The sequence below is a fragment of the Haliotis asinina genome, chromosome 14 (genome assembly GCF_037392515.1).
Source record: "Haliotis asinina isolate JCU_RB_2024 chromosome 14, JCU_Hal_asi_v2, whole genome shotgun sequence".
NCBI classification, from domain to species: Eukaryota; Metazoa; Mollusca; class Gastropoda; order Lepetellida; family Haliotidae; genus Haliotis; species Haliotis asinina.
The window spans coordinates 7,880,988-7,902,416 of NC_090293.1; the positions used below are offsets into that span (position 1 = coordinate 7,880,988).

The 21,429-nt window shown below is 41.4% G+C and overlaps 1 protein-coding gene across 2 annotated transcripts in view; it reads left to right on the forward strand.

Moving 5' to 3' along the window:
- Positions 1–1,843: 1,843 nt before the first annotated feature.
- Positions 1,844–21,429, forward strand: part of LOC137261406 (uncharacterized) — a 42,345-nt gene continuing 22,759 nt past the window's right edge. The window contains exon 1 of one of the 2 annotated variants that reach the window (XR_010954852.1): positions 1,844–2,181. Coding sequence is in view for 1 of the 2 variants with exons in the window: in XM_067799151.1 (XP_067655252.1) it covers positions 2,131–2,181 (51 nt within the window). In the remaining variant the exon portion in view is untranslated. The remainder of the gene's footprint in view (positions 2,182–21,429) is intronic. The other variant, XM_067799151.1, reaches the window with a different exon arrangement.

The window sequence follows — 21,429 nt, forward strand, 5'->3', positions numbered from 1 at the left end:
CGAGACACAATAGTCTATGTGGTGTATAGTGATCACAGAAAGATTCGAAAGTTCAACTAAAATGCTGTATTCTACTTTATTTAAACAGCGGCACATGTTCTCCAATCATCTACGGCGTCCGCATCTGTTGTGTAGAGTTATGTCCCTTAGGTGTACCAGGAAACTACGGGTTCTGATCCCAGAATCATTCCGACAGCAGTGACTGTGATCTTTCCCGCTAACATCAAGCTGACACTCCATTAGATAACTCAAATTCCGTTCAGTACTGCGTTAAACAAACCCCAATCATAATACTTGCACTCAGAAACCCAATAAATAGGAAACTATATGTATGTATTTACATTCAGGCAAGGTGACATCCTAACTAGACTTCCTGCGTGTCAGTCACAGGCAATGGAGTGCCTATATTCCTTTTGAATAATGTCAGCGTCGCCCCAACATGCATTATTACTGTATATGTCAAGAAACAACAATATCCGCAACGGTGCTTGTATTAAGCCCCAGAGCGTATGGAGAACTGACGCTGGGAGGATATGTTCGGCTCAATGTCACCGACTCTCATCATCACTCAACTGATGCTGTGACGTTTCCGCATCCTTAACTAATATATGTAAATAAACGGAACAAAAAGCCGTTGCGGTTGTTATATATCCTTCGGGCTTAAAGGAGCCCCGTGAGGAGAATATACGCCTCGCCTTCATATCTGGATAGCTCGACTTCATCAGTGCGCACTCAAGTCCCTGTTGTGTAATGAAGTGGTTGCCTACCTTACTCAAACAAGTATCCCATGATTCTTTGTTCGAATGTCGTTTTCTTCCTGATTATGTTGTTGTTGTTGTTGTTGCTGTTGTGCGTGTGCTAAGTGGGTTTGACCAATATGAGCCGTGATGTTGCGGGAATGTTGCTAAAAGTGGCGTAAAACCATACTCACTCACTCAGTCTTTAACAGTCTGCATCCTCGCGAACACACATAAACAGACACTTTTGTCCCTTTTAACACGCAGCACCTGATAGAGGGTGACGTGTAACCTCTAGGCTTTACATGAATACATACTTGTACAAACTATTCAGTTGGATCTGGCAGTGAATAAACATAAAATACGTATATGAGTTGATTGAGTGGTGTTCTCTAGTTTAGTTGTACGCTAACCGTAACGTCATACATTCATGCTCTTCGTATATGAAATGTGGTTATTATTGATCGGACATGCAAAGAAAAATAACTGAAAGTGTTCTCTGTCAGTATCAGTATTCACGCCAAAGTATAACATACCCATTTTGTGATCTCTCCCTGAATGTATATAGCCGCTACATAGCTGGAATGCTGAGTGAGGATAGAGAAAACCCCAACCAACCTAGAAATTATTATTCTCTCGCATTCACATTGCACTGTTCTGAAGAAGAATATAATGTTGTGCCTTACGGAATAGTCTAACTAAATAGCCGTGATCTATGAGTGATCTTGGTCAACTTAACCAGTGATTGACATCACTTATCAACAACTATATCCACTGCACGTCAACTTTCAATTCAGCTAATAAAAAATAAATAGGATATGATTTCAAACTTTTGTCATAATTTCATGATAGTAGTGTTTTGATAAAAACAACGTTCACATTTGATCCTTATTTGACTTTTATACTAACCAGCCTCCAAACAGTTGGTCTTTTATACACTGAATGAAATACGCCTTTGTTATCTAAGTCAAACCAGCTTCACATCACCGACAATCACAAGAGCGTTCCTGAGATTAGAAGATCGGGCACATGTCTAACACATTAACAATAACAGACAGGTTACGAAGTGGCCCACCTATGTAAAAACAGTTCTAATTAATGTTAATGTTTACAAGTTTGACTAAACCACAGCTGGACTATAAAGAAATGCTCACCAAAGCTGGACAAGTGTTTAAGTTATTGTAAAACAGAAGAAGCGTACAGGAGTCCCAGCAGCATGAGTGTGTGTTTGCGTGACGTGTGTTAAGCGCGGAGATCGGGGCCTGAGGGAAACTGGGATTCACAGCCACTTGCAGGGAGCGGAGCGTTAGTGTGGGCTACTGCGGGTTTCTGTCGGTGTGGGGAGTTCGGATCAGTGGAATATTTAATGTGAGACTCTTGTGCCGTTTTCAACATGGAATATAAAGCTTGGACTACGTGCTGTGTGATTTTGCTTCAGATAGTGGTAAGTACAATTTTAGTTAGCTCGTTAGTGGAAATTATGAGTGTACTTTAAATATTTATAAAACAATGCATTAATGTGCTTGTTAATTCGTGTAATTTATCTAAATTATGTACCTGTTGTTTTGACAGATCACGCTATTTGATTTAACAGTTATGCTTAGTCAGTTGATTTTACCGAGCTCGGATTCTAGCTGAAATTCCAGTTGGAAGTCTAACATTACTGCAAATATTTTATCTTATAGTGAGAGAATGGAATAAACTCATATTTAGGCATGAATTACTACCACTCGTGTATAAAGAAGAATACCATCAGTGTTCTTTACCCTAGCATACGGAACGGGAATATATGAATATATTTGCATACATCATAATATAACTGAGTCAAGTTAAACCACACCCTGGCAACATGCAAATTAATAATGGTCTTGCCAGGAATAACCCATCAGATAGTTCTCGTCATGTCACAGACCGACACTGAGACAGTTCCGATGTATTTAAACATACTGTAAAACCTGTAATGTCACTCAGGCTAACAGAGAAGGAAAAAACGATAATTGCCGATATGACATTAATAGTGTTGAGATATGTATATGCATCTGCAATGAAATGGAAAGGAATTCCTTTATTCTTGAATTGATTGAATTATACATACAGGTATGCAAGATGTAAGGAAATATACAGATGTTGATTATGGCACTCATGTGCCGTTGTCTGATGTGCAATATGCGTTAAAGGGGAACTACACTCACGTAACCTGATTAAAGACGTAAATATGTCTTGTCTTCAACTGGATGTAATATAAATTGAATTCACTAACAATAATTAATGTATGAATAATTTTGAATAATTCATTTATGTTTGGACTGCTTTTTACCTGCCCCAAGAGTCTCTTTAATTGGAATCATATGATGGTGTGTCTACATGTGTCAACTCGTTTTGTTGTAGTGAGTCACGTGTCTTGATCCAGACTGGTTTCATGGCACGTGCGAAGTAATATATGTCACGCTGATACAATCAGAATATGGTACATGGTGCTAGACTCTGCATTACGGCCACAAATCAGTCTATGTTGAGTGGTTGGACAGGCAGTTCATGTGCTTGACACATGAGAGTTCTTAGTCCTTGCAACTGTGTTTCATGGCGTCTTTCCTTATGCAAATAACTTTGTTCGTAATATGCCTCTGTACGCCCAACAGTGAATGTGTACCGGCGTGGTGATTGTAAAGAAATCATGATAATGTTTATTTCATCAAGAATATTTGTGTTTAAGGCTTACATCAAAATAACTGTCACAGCCAGTTTCTCCCAACGAAGTGCGTCTTTATGACATAACGAATATATCTGTGATGGCCTGTTGTACACGTGACCATTTCATCATAAGATAGTCATCCTCATTCATTCCAGGTATCGTTATATATCCATTCCAATAAACACCCGCAACATCCACGGATCACCAGGGCAACGCACACAGGGGTACACTGGATACCGAGGATGACATCATCTTTAGGGGATGTTTCTGACAGTACAGTACACTAAGTGCTTTAACTAAGAACACTCGCTAAGGAAGCTCTTTATGGGGCTGTCACTTTGACACGCGTCTCAAGGAAAGGCTTACACAACCACAGTAAGCCGATAGACAAGTTACTTGTTTCCTGTCTAATAGATACCTCAAGGTTGCACTTAATTAGCTTGTTAGTCGCCAATAGTCTATCGCATTACACACTCCGATACAGCTATTTAGAAAAAAGTATTTGCTGACACAATCACAGATGAAATTTAGCTTGCTTTAAAACAATTCTGCACAATTTTGTTCTGAATACGTGGTGTTTTTATTTTGAACTTTATCCTTTTGGTAAGATGTTTTTACCAACATCACTGTGTTTTCTGATGAAATAGAAGTGTGCGTCTGTTTGGGGGACAGGGGAGGTTGAGGGGAGGGGGAAGGGATTGGGGAGAAAGGCTCAGAGAACACAAACAGTGAATGGGTGAGTTTAATTTTATGCCGCACTCAGCAATGTTCCAGCTATATGGCGGTGGTCTGTAAATAATCGAGTCTGGACCAGACAATCAAGTGATCAACAGCAAGACCATCGATCTGAGCAATTGAGAACCAATCTCATGTGTCAACCAAGTCAGCGGGCCTGACCACCCGATCCCTTTACTCGCCTCTTACGACAAGCATAGTCACCTTTTATTGCAAGCATGGGTTGCTGAAGGCCTGTTCTACTGCCGACTTTCACGGGTCACACAAACAGAAACAGACACAGGAAGGGAGACGCTGGGCAGAGAGATTTTGGAATGGGGGGCTGCTTGATATTATTATCTAAACAGAACATAATGAGTCATCCTTTTAACCACTTCGGTTTGTGACCAGTAACTTTTCTATAGAATACATGCTACATCATGCCTCGGTGTTTTTATTTTGTTGGGTTTGATATATCCACAATCATACGCGAAACCACCAATAGTGTTTGATGGGTTCAAAGTGTACCCACATTATCTGACAATGTTATCCTGCTTACAAGTGACATGCATTTCGATATTGTTTGACATACCTTCCTAGCACGTGGCATGGATCTCACACGACTCAGATAACCTATTTACCTGTGTAAAGCACGACTTCACATATAATTCAGGTTTATCACAACAGAACGAATGAGTGATGAAATCAGTGTTTGAGAGTGTGATTGGTTGATTGGTTGGCTGAATGAACGAATGCGAATGTTTTATAAATCGTTTGGCAATATATTTAACTCTGCATGACAGTTCAATCATGTAGGATTTTGCTGACTTGATTGACGCATTAATCTCAAATTCCTAAATCGATGCTCATGCGGTCTATCACTGAATTGTCTGATCCAGAATCGATTATGAACAGACCGTCGCTATATTACTGGGCTATTGCTGTGTGTAGTGTTAAACAAATTCATGTAACGCGAGTTATAGTTGATACATCAACCAACTTTAAGAGTAGAGAACGTTTCAGATTTGAATTGCTATTAGTCTCCCTTTGGCTCTGCGTCCCTGCCCCCTCTCTCTCTCTCTCTCTCTCTCTCTCTCTTACTCTCTCTCTCTCTCACCTCACCCTCCCAATACTACCACTCGTCCTTGCAGTGGACTCATGGCCTCATTTTGTGTTAGGGACAAGTACTTTATCTCAAGGTGTACTTTATCTGAAGGTGACACTTGTATATACCTCCGTATGTGGGCCATATCTGATCAGCTAGGAAAAGTGTGTATTTGCGCTCCTGACCAATACATCACCATCTGCTGTCGTGTCATTGTGTCAAATGTTGAGTATTCCCTCGTTCAGATGAGTGAACCCAGACTTTCGGCGTAACGAGCGACCACGTTAACCACAAGGCTACTAGACTACTATTTAATGATTTGTCAAATCACTCAGTACCACATCAGTTGTTTGCGTAATTAATTCATCACGTATTTAATGTTTAAGCAAACTTCAAAGTCTGCAGCTGGAAACCTTTCGATAGAAATTTCTGGAGTTCTGTAGGGTCGTAGACTAACAACCAAATCAGTCTTTGAAATGAACGTATTTTGCAGAAAGAAAAGTCCATAGTAAAACAGACACAAAATATATTGAAAAGGAGCCCTTGGACTGTCTCCATGTTCCTGGAAATCTAGACTTGCCATATTTTCTTGACTTGCGAGTATTTTCTTGGATGTATTTGCTTCAGAGTCTATATGACAGACTAGCATGGTCGTCACATCTACAGGAAACGCTCCTAAAACCTTCACTCACAAACCCGCTATTATTTCACCCAACCGTTGGCACTCGTTCATTCACTATGCAGTATACCACACAAAGCGCCATCTTTGTTGTGCTGCAGGGGGCCTTTCCATGCATGAGTTACAGAACGATAGGGAGGCATTTCTTGTCCTACAAGTTGTAATGTCAGATCACTGTTCAGCTGTTCTTTAGGTCATACTTTCTTGAGAAGAACGTTTGCTTGAAGATGTTGTGCCAGAATGAGCTGCTGTGTCAAGACACATGGCCAACATAGGTCAGTGGGTGACCTGATATCTAAAGTCACTGTGGTGGGATCCCACTTTGATTCAGGCGAAAATATTGATTGGTTATCATTGTGTGTCAGCGTATTCGGTGGCCATTGGCGTTGGTCATTGCATCAATCACTTGACTGTCTTGTCCAAAATCATAAACCGTCCAAAAGACTGAGTACTGACGAGTCCACGTTAAAGAAGAACCAAATGCAATGTGCATAATGCAGAGTTCAGTTCGTTGTGAGTGGCACCGGTTCTAATTGTGACTATTCTAGTGATTCAAAGCACAGTGACGACTTTTCAAGACATATTCCTCAGTGAACAGACTTGACAAAAACAACCTTTTAATGGTGTGAAATGTGCAGAAAAACTTTCAAATGCAACATTCATCCGACAACTTATCTGTGAGTGAGTGAGTTTAGTAGTACGCCGCACTCAGCAATATTCCAGCTATATTGGTGGCCTGTATTGGGTAGTTGGCTAACCCCGCGCTCATCAGTATTCATGCTACATAGATCTGTAAATTGAGTACAGGCTAGGCAACCCAGTGATCAATAGTGTGAACATCGATCTACGTATTTAGGTAATGATACCATGTGTCTGACCACCCGATCCCGTTAGTCACCTCTTACGACAAGCATGGACTACTGAAGATCAATTAACTCGGGTCATCACTGATGACAACTTATCAGAGATGCTGACCGAAAATTGGTTAAGACACCGTTTTAGTTTTTACTAAACGTAAAAGTTGGCTTTCAGTAAAATTTTCGCCCTAGCGTTTTTCATAAAGTGACAGACTTATGTCGACATATGTAAACCAAAGTCGATTATTCAAGTATACCAAATTGCAAAAGGTGATACTTGATGTTTCCCCGCCTGCTGCTTAGTGCTTGCTGTCAACATGTGCTTAATAGAATGAAACAAGGACTTGTCTGCCCGAGACGTATGAGCGTAAGTGAGTTTTCTTTTATTCCGCTTTTAACAACATTCAATCGATATTACGGAGGTGAACATCAGAAATAGGCTTCACACATTGTACCCATGTGGAAAATCGAAACTGGTACATCGGCGTTACGAGCGAACAATTTAATCACTGTGCTACCCTACCGCCCCTCATGTAATGTGAGTAGTGAGTGAATTTAGTTTTACACCGCTTTTAACAATTTTCCATCGGCATGACTTGGAACACCAGAAATGAGTTTCATACGTGGTATTCATGTAGATCTCTCCGGCGTAAGGAACTCCAAGAATCGACCCAATGTCACCCCACGCCTTTGCACCAGTGTACTTGGGAGGGTGATGGATGATTACAGGTGATGGAGAAACGTATGCAAAACCGCATCTTGTTTCTTGTCCCCACTCCCTCAATCGATGCCCTATGGCGCAGTACATTTGTACTAACATAATAAGGAAACCACACGGTTTTTTTCGATGTTCCTCTTTAATTTCTCTCCCACTTCCCCGTTCACTGTATCCAAAAAGTCAGAGGTTACAGAAGGATAAAGAGACTGTCCTCGGTCGAACTCAGGTGGTCACGTGATCCTGTGTGTCGTCTGCTAGGTTACATAATCGTTAAACTGTCGTCTGGTAACCTTTACTGGTGAAGGTCACAGGCTGAGGAGATTAGACAGCCGCCAACGGTTCGCCAGCCCCGAAATGAAGAATCACTTGGGGAAAGGGGACACGTGATTTGGTTACAGCCTACATTTGACTTTAAAAAACCCTTTTCGATCCTTTTTGTGGGTTTCAACAGGTCTGTTTCTTGAAGGCTTTGAAAGAAAACTGTCACGTTTCAGTTGTGGTCATATATCCAAAGGCATTCGGTCTGTTGACTTATTCTTTTGCAAAATGTTTAAAATTTCATGTGCCGGAAGTGATAGGGGCGTGGCTAGTTTGACACTGTGTGGTGTTTACAAAACATTGTATATGCCATCTCGAAAATGTTGTTTGTAGTGCAGAAACATTAAACTCTAGTCAAAAAACCATGTGAAGCTATTTTCAAATACAGTTCGTTTAATTTCTTGTGTTCTAAGTATATGTGAAACTGCTAGCTCGCTCTTGTTCGTGTAGCATGCCACTGAGTAGTGTCGTTTGGAAGTTGAATCACAGGTGCATATAATGCGGTGCCGTATTCGAATGTCGAATCGGAACTATTTTAAAATTGCCAGTTGTGACAAACTGAACTCACCATTGTACAATGAAATGTTAACATTGACAGTTAAAGAAGTAAGTTTGACCTTGATCAGGTCGAAATGCGTGTTTAGGATCGTGGAATGGGAAAATCTGAAGAAAAAATGAAAAGTCATACTGTACAACAGTTGTGAAACTCATAATGTTCGGGTCCATTGTTGGTCTCAGTCGACAATAAGAAAACTTAATTTTGATTTGTGTAAACAAATAACGGTGCTATCGTCTTCTCTGATATTCGAATCCTGGTAACAGTCTAGTGGTTGAAGCTTTCGCTCACTGCATCAAAAGTGAAAGGCTGTAGTCTCAATATGAGCGCAATACTCGTCTGTTTTTGGTGTCGAACATCCACCCCACTTCCCACCTCTTAATATTACTCTTCTTTATGATATTTAAGGCTGGTTTGTATAAATTTGTATGAATAACTTCTCAAACACTCTCTCAGAGTCAAGTCTAAACGCTTTGCGAGAACAATATGCAGTGTCTTTTAGAAACTATACAAATACTACGAAGTGGTATAAAACTCAATTTCTCTTATTGCATTCCAAAATATTAATTCTGTATCCTTTCTTGAGAATCCAGATCAATTTGCGAAGAAATTTCCTTATCGTGCCACAGAATCGCAGTTAGACCTGTCTGTTCGTATTGCAAAATAACGTTTCTACTTTGCTCAGAAATAATGTACATATGTCAACACGGGCGTCGCAATTAGCTGTGTTGAGTTACGTCCCTTATGCGTGCCAAAACAGTCTGATCATGGGTTCGAATCCCTGATACTGCCTAGTAATGGTTCTGGCTGTCCTCACTGGCACCCTGCCAGTGCTCGTGAGATTTGTCAAAATGGTATACACTGAAAACGGGTACTGCGGTCTTGGACAAGCGATCAACATCAAGACAACTTTAATTTAATATGGTGAACAAACCGGTGTAAATCCCCTTATTCACCCACTTACTGAACCGTGTTTATGGGAGATGCAGGGAGGAAACTCAAGGGTGAGTGAATGAGTTTAGTTTTACGCCGCTTTTTAAGTAACATTCCAGCAATATGACAGCAGGGGACACCAGAAATGGGCTTCACAGATTGTACCCAAGTGGGGAATCGAAAACGGGTCTTTTGTGTGACGAGCGAACGCTTTAACCACTAGGCTACCCTACCGCTCAGGAAACCTTTAGAAAGTTCAGGAAACCTTTAATTTCTGCAAACTAATCCATTGAAAGCAACGGGTAGTCTATGTGAGTGAGTTTGGTTTTGCGACACACTCAGCAATATCCCAGTTATATCTCGGCGGCCTGTAAATAATCGGTTCTGGACCAGACAATCAAGTGATGAACAGCATGAGCATCGATCTGAGCAATTGGGAACCGATGACATGTGTCAACCTAGTCATCGAGCCTGACCACCCGATCCCGTTAGTCGCCTCTTACGACAAGCATAGTCGCCTTTTATGGCAAGCATGGATTGCTGAAGGCGTATTTACCCCGGGACCTTCACGGGTGGTAGTCTGAAAGAAGATGCGTTACGGTTCTCCCTCTATCTGTCTCCCTCTTTCATCGAAAATCTGTTACTACCGTTACTCTGAGGCATCGCGCCACACTATACAGTCACACAATGCTTTGTGTTTTCTCTCAAAAGTCATCCAGGACGCTTAGGTTCAGACAACTGCCTAATAGTCAGGCAAAAATCATGTAAATCAGTTATGGAATTCCGGCTATGCTTTTCTGTCCACGTATTTAAGCATGCGTCAGCCTCACATACACAGTTTAAGTCCATAGCAGGAAAATGACTCACATTAGACAGCAAGAAGTTAATTTTTCAAAACACAAGACAAGGATACAAATGAAGCTCTAGCTGTCAGTTCATGACGTGACGAAAATACAAATAAAAATACATTTTCACAATCTCTCTTACCTTTCCCAACCCTGAACAGACTATACGCATCCATTTCTCAGCTTTGGTAAACTGTTACTTTCATCCTCATCTCCGCTCCTGCTGCCTCTTCACAACACATTGACTAATGCCTAATGATTTTAAATTATACTGTTGAGAAAAACATACAATTCTATATAAACTAAAAAGGTGATATGGAGATTTAGGGAATTTGAAGAAATCTAGACTTGCGGAAAGAGCTGGATGGTGGGGAAATGATGGGCTCTGAGACAGACTACCTGTATATATAATGTATAATTGTGAAGCTATCGTAGTTCTGTATGCGTTCATAATCATCACCATTTTCAACTCTTTCAGCCTTTATTCATCTCCCTTTTCAGCCCCAACAGCCTATACTCATCCCCGCTTCACCTCTAGCAGCTTCATCACTCACCCCTCTTTCCAGTCCCAACAGCCTATACTCATCGCCGTTTCACCTCTAGCAGCCTATGCTCATCTCTTTATGAGCTCCAACAACCTGTACTCATCGCCTTGTTCACCTCTAGCAGCCTATGCTCATCTCTTTATGAGCTCCAACAACCTGTACTCATCGCCTTGTTTACCTTTAGCAGCCTATGCTCATCTCTTTATGAGCTCCAAATGCTTCTTCTCATCGCCTTGTTTACCTCTAGCAGTCTATGCTCATCTCTTTATGAGCTCCAACAACCTGTACTCATCGCCTTTTTCACCTTTAGCAGCCTATGCTCATCTCTTTATGAGCTCCAACAACCTGTACTCATCGCCTTTTTCACCTCTAGCAGCCTATGCTCATCTCTTTACGAGCTCCAACAACCTGTACTCATCGCCTTTTTCACCTCTAGCAGCCTATGCTCATCTCTTTATGAGCTCCAACAACCTGTACTCAACGCCTTTTTCACCTCTAGCAGGCTATGCTCATCTCTTTATGAGCTCCAACAACCTGTACTCATCGCCTTGTTCACCTTTAGCAGCCTATGCTCATCTCTTTATGAGCTCCAACAACCTGTACTCATCGCCTTTTTCACCTCTAACAGCCTATGCTCATCCCTTTTTGAGCTCCAAAAGCTTCTTCTCATCGCCTTTTCCAGAACCAGTACAAGCAGTCTGCACTCATCAACTTTTAACTTTAGCAGGCTATATATGTACTCATCGCCTTTCTCAGCTAAAGCAGCCTTTACCCATCCCATCTTCGGCTCTGAAATTATGAGTTTTTAAACATTCTTCGGTCCTCGAAGGGAACAATTGGTCCAACAGCACCTCGACACATGTGGTAGAGTGTTACGTATACAGATTTTAAGACAAGACAGTTGAGATGATTGTTGACGACGTGTTTATGCCAGTTCACACTGAACCAATTACTTCACAACATAGGGTAATTGACCTTAATGGTCAGTGCTGCCCTTTATTAAATAAACTGGACAAGCAGAAACTCGACCATCACTACGATATCAGAATTGCCTTTGATGAGCACATGGGTCGAGTTATAACGGCCATGCGACGGAAGTATGTCTTCGATTATTTTGCAAGCGAGATGTTCGAGAATTTTATTTACAGTTTGCGGAATTTCGTTTTCTTTGTATCTATTTAGCAAAGTTAAGATTAAACAAAGAAAAATGTATCTGTTATAGTAACCGTTGATTTCTCTTAAATAACCAAGTCATCATGTTTATCGAGGTCAGTGACTTTACAGACAGACCTGTCTCATAACATGAAACATCAGATTATCATTATCGTGATCATAATTGAAGGCATGCACATGGAGGCATTGCTAAAATCCACCTCCCCCACCCCCCTTGTCAACGCCTGTCATTGTATACATATAATGAACAAATGAATATGTTGGCTAATATAATGACTAAAAGACATCAAATGCCAAATGCCAGATGCCAAATGGCATAAACTTTTTAATGCAAATACAGTATGTATGTTTTCAATTTAAGAAGAGAAATGTTTGGGTGAGTGTACTTCTATGTTTGAATTTGAGACAGTTGGTTTAGCCTTAATGAATATTCATCTCACATGACATATCTAATGCAAACGTTTTACGTGTAAATACGAACTTGTTTTGTATGTGGCCATTATCATTATCGTGTAGATGTTGCTGTTAAGATTTTTAACTATCTTCAACTGAAACACACGGGGTTCTCAGGACACGTTGAGTAGCGTCACGCTCGCTGTTTCCGCAATGATGAGCTCAGAGGACACCCCAACGGGCCCCAAATATCAGCTTTAAGATTATGTTGCTAATCTGATGACCTAGCTGAAAATACCTGCTGGGATAAATCAAGGTTTGCCACGCGTGACTGTCTAATCTTACGACTCTTAAAGGAGGACGCGGTTTAGGCAATTTGGCAGCCCTACCAAGCTGACTCAGTCTTTGCTATGTACCTTTATTTAAAAGTGACTTTACGGAATTGAATTGATATCTAAAGCTCCTTGTTGAATGCACACATACCTGGTGTCATGACTAATTTTCGGCTTTAATGTTACAGCTTATAACAGAGTTGTTATTCTCTGGCATTGACGCGTTCTATACCATGACTGTTTTAGATGACACTTTTCAGTGATGTACAGATTCTAGTACTTTTGTTGGATTGAGTCCCATCCCGGATTCGGAACCATAATCATCAAAGTCAATCATCAAATCGCTAATACACACTGTTAGCCATCTAACTTACTCAACCACCGCTTCTTCCGCAAGAGGGAGGATGGAATGCAGATTTAGTGTCATGGCGAAAAGATGATTGGCTCTGGGTGTGTGAGATGGGGCTGAACCGATCTCCACAATCGCAAGAACATACACACTCCTACACATGCATGTATCCTCGCGATCCAGTTTATCTGTAGCTTTACAAGGAAAGTTGTAGAAGGTAAGATCCACAACTACATGTATAATAAACATGTATTTCGTGAAAAAGTGAATGGTATCAGTTGATCTTATCCCTTTATCAGGTGCCTTCATTAATATTGTTCCATCAATCATCTTATATAGTCATACCACTCATGATGAACTCTGCGTCACAACGACTCAGTTAAATGTACGCGACAATACCTTTTCCTTAGTCACAATAAATGTCTCCTATAAGCAGGGTGTACTGTACGAAGCTGACTGTACAACAGCCACGTGGTTCACTACCAAATAGTGATGATGCTTGTGTTTGCTTAAAATATCAGCTTGTCCTGTCTCACAGTTGACACATGCCAAAACACTTGTACAGACAGGGCATATGGTGCAAGTCAAAATTTGGAATTGCATCAGACAGCATTTGTGTCACTTGTGCGTCACGTTTGGAAATATTCTCCATATGTCTACCACTGATATCGTCCATATATCTACCACAAAACGTTCTGAAAGCTTTACTGTGGTCTTGAAGGTTGTAACTTAAATGGCTCTACCTTTGGACATCGGATGCTCATCGAAGGCTTAATGGAGAAAGAGTGATCTATTGAATTCTACCTTAAATGTCTGAAATCCAGATACCTTAAATGTTTGAAATGAAGACACCATAAGCTGATCTGCTGGAATATTGTGCGAAATAGAGGGAGAGTTGACCGACATGCAAATAGAGATTCTGAATTATTTGACACAAGGCTTTGGCGAATAGAACTAATCAGGTTCAACCAGGTTCTGAACTCATGGGTTAGTGTACGACATATCATTAAAGTGGTTAAGGAAATTGTAGGACGTGAAGGATTAGAAATACGTATTTTCATATCAGACCATGGATCATACATGGTTAAAATACTTCTTACAGATAAGGAATCATGACTGGGTACATCGAAACATTGAGTTCGAACCCACAACTAGCGTCACCTTGTATATGGCTCTACGCTCTACCCTCTCCATGACCAACTGCCGGTGACAAGAGTACAAGATGAATATGGCGTCATAGTGTTTCCTGACAAGGAAGGGTTGAGAGTGATGTTAACGTAATGCAAGGCACACAGGGCGTCTATTGCGTTATACACGTGGAATGAATAAGGACATTTACGTGTATAGGTTATGTGGGTCGACAACGGGACAAAACATGACACGCATACACGTCTCTGTCACTTTAGAAACACACGTGTACTGATACGTGTAGAGTATGTTAACTGCAGAGGTCATTGAGTACGAAACAAAGTCCGTTTCTGTGACATTGCATTACACATAATCAGACACAATATATCATCGAGCCGTTCCAGGTCGGACTACGGTGCATGATGTTCAAGTTTGAAAAAAACTGTTTTTTAGGCTCGGTGCGCTACCGGGTGAACGACCATCTCCGCCCTCACAGACTAGTGTGTGTGTTCAGTGTTGAACCAGTTTTAGACTTGGTCTTGGGTGGAATGATCATCAGTTACCATCAGATAGTTTACGTCCAGGTATCAGTGCCATGGGACCTGATGTACAAGTGACTTTGAAGAGGTCATGTATTTGGTTCGGATTCGGATTCTCCAATGAACTGTTCTAGAGTGAAAGTTTGACTTTGGTTCAACGACGCTTTTACATGCGTCACTGGTTTGTCGGCCTCACACTCACGCCCTCATCCAAATAACCACTCACTCACTCATTCACCAAACATACCCACATCTCACTCACTCACTGAAGAATTATCCTCCGTCACATGTACGGAGTTGTCATAACACAGATAATTCCTTCACAAATCATCAGTCATCCTTTGAAAAACAATAATATAATTTAGTCATGATGAGAACTATTTTGTGCACGTGTTGTGAACGGAAAACAAAACGCACCATTCCTAACCCCATGCTAAATCATATGTAAAGCAAACTACTTTATACTGAACTGAATATTCAGTATGACATTGACCTCGCACTAATAATGTTAGCTCACTACCTAAATATTTTGACAGTAGCTGCCGCTGCCTCGTCGAAATATGTATGGAATTCTAGTGCAAGTCGCTCTTGGTTCACTGTTCGCTTCAATGAGGTGTTCTCATTCTAACACAACATCACCAGTCTCTCATGAAGATCTAGAACAGAACCATAAAAAGTCCGGAAATCCTTAGCAAGTCTAGATTACTCAAAGTTATAAATAAAAAGTGTATGTGCTACAGCAAAAAATCGCATTTGCCATGAAACATATCATGTATGTCGTATTTCATTTTGTCATTTGTATATCTTTGATAGTGACTTAAAATACATAAAAGACAACTCTCTCCTTTTTTTCGAAAAAAAGGAAGAAAGAAATAACAATCGAGAGGGTGTCGTTAGTAATAATTAATTACTGAGGTTCTCTTTGATCGAAATAGTAGCGAGAATAGTATTAGTGACAGAAAATAAACGCAACGGGATAAGAACATTTATAGCATCCCACTGGAGAAAGGTGCCTCATCTGTTGATGTAAGTAGCTATGTAGGTTAAGTCATTATCTACAGGTAATGGAAACGAACGGAAAGCTAACAGACATGATCAACCAACATTTCCATCTTGTCTGAAACGTCGTGGTTCGAATCCCAGGTTCGTGGTACATGTATTTCTCTTTAGTCTGATAGAATCACATGCATACCTGCAGCTAGTACCTGCTAAACACGTAGCCCGTACTGAAAGGCGCCCCGGTTCCCTCTGAAGAGGAGTGCCAAGACCTCTGGCGGTGCTGCGGATGGGGTATAATGAGGTTGCGCAATAGCAGAGAACATCGGGGAGACTCTGACAGAGTAGAGCATCCCTAAGAACATGCATCCATTTGAACTTGCTACAGATTACGTCATAAACCGCCGTGTTCGTAATGTTGGTGTTTATGGGTGTTAATTCAAGGTCTACACATGTTTATCCCAATGGTATTTTATGGGACACACGGAATGCTCGGCTCATGACGCTGTCACGTGAGGGAGTATCTGGATGGGAGAGTATCCTGCTCAGCCAACTGGACGCTGTCTCACGGGAGGAGAGTCCTACTCTATGTTACAAGTGAGCGGTTGTGAACAGGACTCTCTGTTACCAGAAACTATTGATAGTTGGTTCGAATCCCCGATTGTGTTCTGAGATTTGTGAGGGCCACACCATTGCTTGTGGGTTTCTATGAGACCTGCATCACTTTGGGATGTTTCCCTGCAGCAAAAAAAACTGTGATGTAACTGAAACGCTGTTCAGAGCGGCATGAAAACAGTCCCACTTGCCCACTCAGCCAATCTCCGTGTATCGGTCACTGACATCTTGCGGTACTGGGATGAGTCCTTTTTGTCGCTCCACCTGTCAAGCACACTAAGTTACAACTAAACCATGCATATCACGAGGACTGATCAATGAGCACCGAGTGTTTAGAATATGTGTCCAGGGTGACTGTTTCTCTGGTCTCTTTGGCTTGACTTAAAGAAGGCCGCCACGTTGAGTGAGTGAGTTCAGTTTTACGCCGCACTCAGCTATACGGCTGCGGCCTGTAAATAATCGTGTCTGCACCACACAATCCTGTGATTAACAGCATGAGCATCGATCTGCGCAACTGGCAACCGATGACATGTGTCAACCTAGTCAACGAGCCTGTCCACCCGATCCCGTTAGTCACTTTTACGACAAGCATAGTCGCGTTATATGGCAAGCATGGGGTGCTGAAGGCTGCAAAACAAGATTCCTCCGGGGATAGCAAAGCAAGTGACCGAGTTTGCACCAGCTAAACCAGTGGTTGATAGTGTGATGTCCTTCTCCAGATTACTAGGAGTACAAGACATGAAACTGATGTGTGTGTTTCCTTGAAACACTGTTGATCCTGGTTCATCTGCGCCGCCTTTTCTTCATTTTGACACAGCTCATCGTTCAGTTCATTTGGGTTCGGGGTAGTCGGGTAGCCTACTTGTAATGGCGCTGTCAGGCGAAGATCCAAGTTCGATTCGTCACCTGGGTACAGTGCGTGGAGCGCATTTCTGGGTTCTCCCGCAGTGATATTGCTGGAATATTGTTAAAAGCAAAGTAAAACTCAACTCACTCACTCACGCATGTCTCCCTACAAGACACGCTTCATTGTATATATTGTGCAAATAAAGTGTCGCTTTTTCCTTCAAAGACATTAAATGTGACATATTTAGGAACCAGCCCCATTTGTGATGATGTTCCGAAAGAAATAAAAGTTTAATGATTGCCTTCTTTGTGAATTGGTTATCGTTTTGAAATTAAGATTAATGCTGTTTACATCATAGAGATGTCAGAAAAAGCAGATTTCGCATAAAGCCTGCTCTTGCATGCTTGTACGATTGTCCGTTGCTAACACCGACAGATAACCTTGTCGACATTTGTGTTTTGTCATTTCAACAACAGCGTAATCAAAGGAAACACGTTTAGCAAATCTGGCCCGCCGTAATTACAATATAGTAAGAATCTGATAAGAGCTAGATATATGTGTTTATAGGTGGGTCCGAACTGCGACGTTTAGAAATCATCCGACGACGTGAACTCACACACATGGCTCAGCCCCTTTGAGGTGTACGGAGCTATCAACACGCGTGCTACCCTCAAGCTGTTGACGTACGACTAGCCTGAAAAATCATACCTCGAGATAGACAAAGGCGACTTGGGTGTACATGATGGACAGACGGTTGGGAATTTCAGGCTATCATACGGCATCAGCAACAACGGTGATGTTTATGCCGTCCACCTATGTGCCGTGCGTGCGGGGTGGAGCCCTGGCGGGAATATTTGTAAATTATTCTTTTATTAGATTGCAGCTGGTTTATGTCTCGCCGTATTGTGTGAAGCATGATGGGATGAACCGATTCTTTCGCCGTGAAACTATACACAGACCGCTTTCCGTTACACCGGACATCCGTTGTTTGAATTAAATTTGTCAGTTTGTGTATATTTTTTATAGACATTGAAAAGTGGTTGTTGATATTAATTATGTAAAACAAGAAAATGATGCATACTCCCTGTGTAGATTTTGGGTTGCCTTAGGCGTTACCACATTGTCGAAGTGTATTTGTATGGAAATTAAGCTCTATTTACCTACTATAGTAAATCTATACAAGTAAAAGGCTTGCATCTAATACTGAAGTTATAAAAGTAATAAAACTGAACCATGCATGTGCACATCAACATATTGAAACTGACTGTTGTGTACTCCCACAAAAACAAAATACGAGAATTATCACTACTGGAAGAGGCAGACACAGTTCAGCTCCAACTATTTCGAGAAAACGGAATTCGACTATATAGTAATCCCATAATTAACCTCATGCGGGATGTCTCAAATATCCCTTCGTGTGCATGCTATGTCGATATGACGGAAATCGTCTCAAATGTTCCTCTGGTGCTTGGTTTAACGTCATGGATAACTACAGCACATATTCCTGTTTTCAAATAATCGAATCTAGATCAAACAACCCAGTGACATATCAGCAGTATTCTTGAAGACTTGCATCATCTATGTCGACCTAAAGGTCGATTCTGATGAAAAGCATAGTCCCCTCTAGTTCCCTCAACATTGGCTGCTGTAGGCCAATTCTAATGTGTATCATCAGGATTAACACTAGTTCCGTCATACCTACAGCATAAACGATGTACCGTCCCTTGCCGGCATTTGCAAAACGACATAAATCGTATCCAAATACATAGTCAAAATGAATATCTTGTAACTGTACTCGGACATCTCTAAGATTCTACATCGATATGTCGAGATTCAAGTTCAGGTGAAGCACAGCAATTCGTTTTGAATCAAGAAGAATTATTCGGATATGTCGAAATTCCCACTATTTGGAAAAGAAACCAACAAATTTACCTGAAACGACTTCATATTTATAAAAAAAAAACATGACAACTGTAACCAGCATAAGATCGTATGTGTCGAAGAGTCCCACCATGTCGCGATAACCAGATTCAATTCTGCCTGAAACTAGAGACCATGGTCCCTGCTGAAACGTATAATCTACCTTTCCAGTAAGAGCATGTTGTAACTAGTTCAGATCACAGTGACCTTTCTGTCCAAACACGCTACTTCTGTCCAATGGCTATTTACATGCAGATCTCACAAAATGCCAGTTCGCAACTGTGAGTCTGCTGTCGTAAGCGACGACGCTCTGTTTGCTTGCTCAGTTCATGGTCACACTTCCGCCGGCGTCGGTTGCCAGGCAACAATGCATCGCAGCTGAAATCACTGATCCTATATCAGCGGTAGCGCCCGGAGGTTAAGTGTCGTCTTAGAGATATTTATTTGTATGATTGTACTGCCCTTCTGTGCTCGTTAAACGTTACATGTAACTGGTTAGTACATTTATATGTCGCAAGAATGTACTTCACTGTATCAGTACCAAAAACATTCTGATTTTTGTTCATTCACTTTAGGTCTTGGCGGTATGTGACTTGATAATGGAATATAAACAATTTTTGTTTCATTACGGGTAAGTGAATACCGATTCTAACTCGGATCTTAACGGATGTTTATTACAGCGGGGCGGAGTTGACGAGACTAACGGGGGTTATGAACAGTGAGACAACGGAAAAAATGGAACAAAATTATCACAACGATATGGGTTGGTGGTATGGGAAATACAACTATGACAAATGTTATATTTACAAGCCCACAGTACTGCTGTGGTGCAAACAAATTCTGAATAATATACAAAAAACACTGCTAAACAAACCAAGATCTAAGAGAAATTTCGAGTTTTCTGTCCCTCGTGAATCGATTAACTGAGCTGCTACCGTTGTCTGTTACCTGTCCCAAGTGAATAATTAATTCTTTATATTATAGTTCCATGACAAGACTTATATACTGTAAACTTAAATTACATCGAACAAGTAATACTTAATTCCCCCTTTAAATCTTGAACCTGATCTTGTCCGGGGATTTCAGCTTTATGGTCATTCACGGTCTTGTCGTATCATGCTGAGTATTGTTTACATGACGTCACTTCACTTATGACACCCATTTATGACACCTCTTGACAGCACCACAGGGGCACTGTATCTGTCAGTCACATGGTTACACTCCATCCAACACATCACTGCTTGAAGCTCAAGAAGAATATCGCTTTTCTGGTTCAGTGCATGTTTGCTTCCGTTAATTTACATCTGGGTTTGATCAGGGAAGCTTTGAACGTGATGGGAAGGGGACGGGAGAGGGTGGTTGTGGAAAGGGCCGTCCCTGTCCGGTTTAGTGGCCCACACAACGTTGTCCCACTCATTACTGTGTATATACCCAAACAGTTAGACTAACGCTTTGTCTCTGAACATATAATATTGATTGTGAAAAATAGACCCATTCGAATTGAAAGGCGCCCAAGGGAGACCAGAGGCTCAGAGACTTGCTTTCTTCAGGACTTGAGCACTTGAGACGACTAGGCAGTAGGGACCATAATGCGATTCAGGGACAGGGAGGCAGACTACCTAGCGTGCAAACACCGTTACTGGGTCTTCAGTGATCGTGTTTCAATCTACTAGACGCGGTGTGATAGCCATGTGGTTGAAATGTTCCCTCTGATCTTCAGCTTTATCACCTACTCAAGCATTATCATCAGTTTAATCAGTTTATCACTCACTCACCCTTGCGGTTTCATAGTTTACATCGCCATACGTCATAGATCACTCACTCACCCTTGCGGTTTCATAGTTTACATCGCCATACGTCATAGATCACTCACTCACCCTTGCGGTTTCATAGTTTACATTGCCATACGTCATAGATCACCCACTCACCCTTGCGGTTTCATAGTTTACATCGCCATACGTCATAGATCACTCACTCACCCTTGCAGTTTCATAGTTTACATCGCCACACGTCATAGATCACTCACTCACCCTTGCGGTTTCATAGTTTACATCGCCACACGTCATAGATCACTCACTCACCCTTGCGGTTTCATAGTTTACATCGCCATACGTCATAGATCACTCACTCACCCTTGCAGTTTCATAGTTTACATCGCCATACGTCATAGATCACTCACTCACCCTTGCGGTTTCATAGTTTACATCGCCACACGTCATAGATCACTCACTCACCCTTGCGGTTTCATAGTTTACATCGCCACACGTCATAGATCACTCACTCACCCTTGCGGTTTCATAGTTTACATCGCCATACGTCATAGATCACTCACTCACCCTTGCAGTTTCATAGTTTACATCGCCATACGTCATAGATCACTCACTCACCCTTGCAGTTTCATAGTTTACATCGCCACACGTCATAGATCACTCACTCAC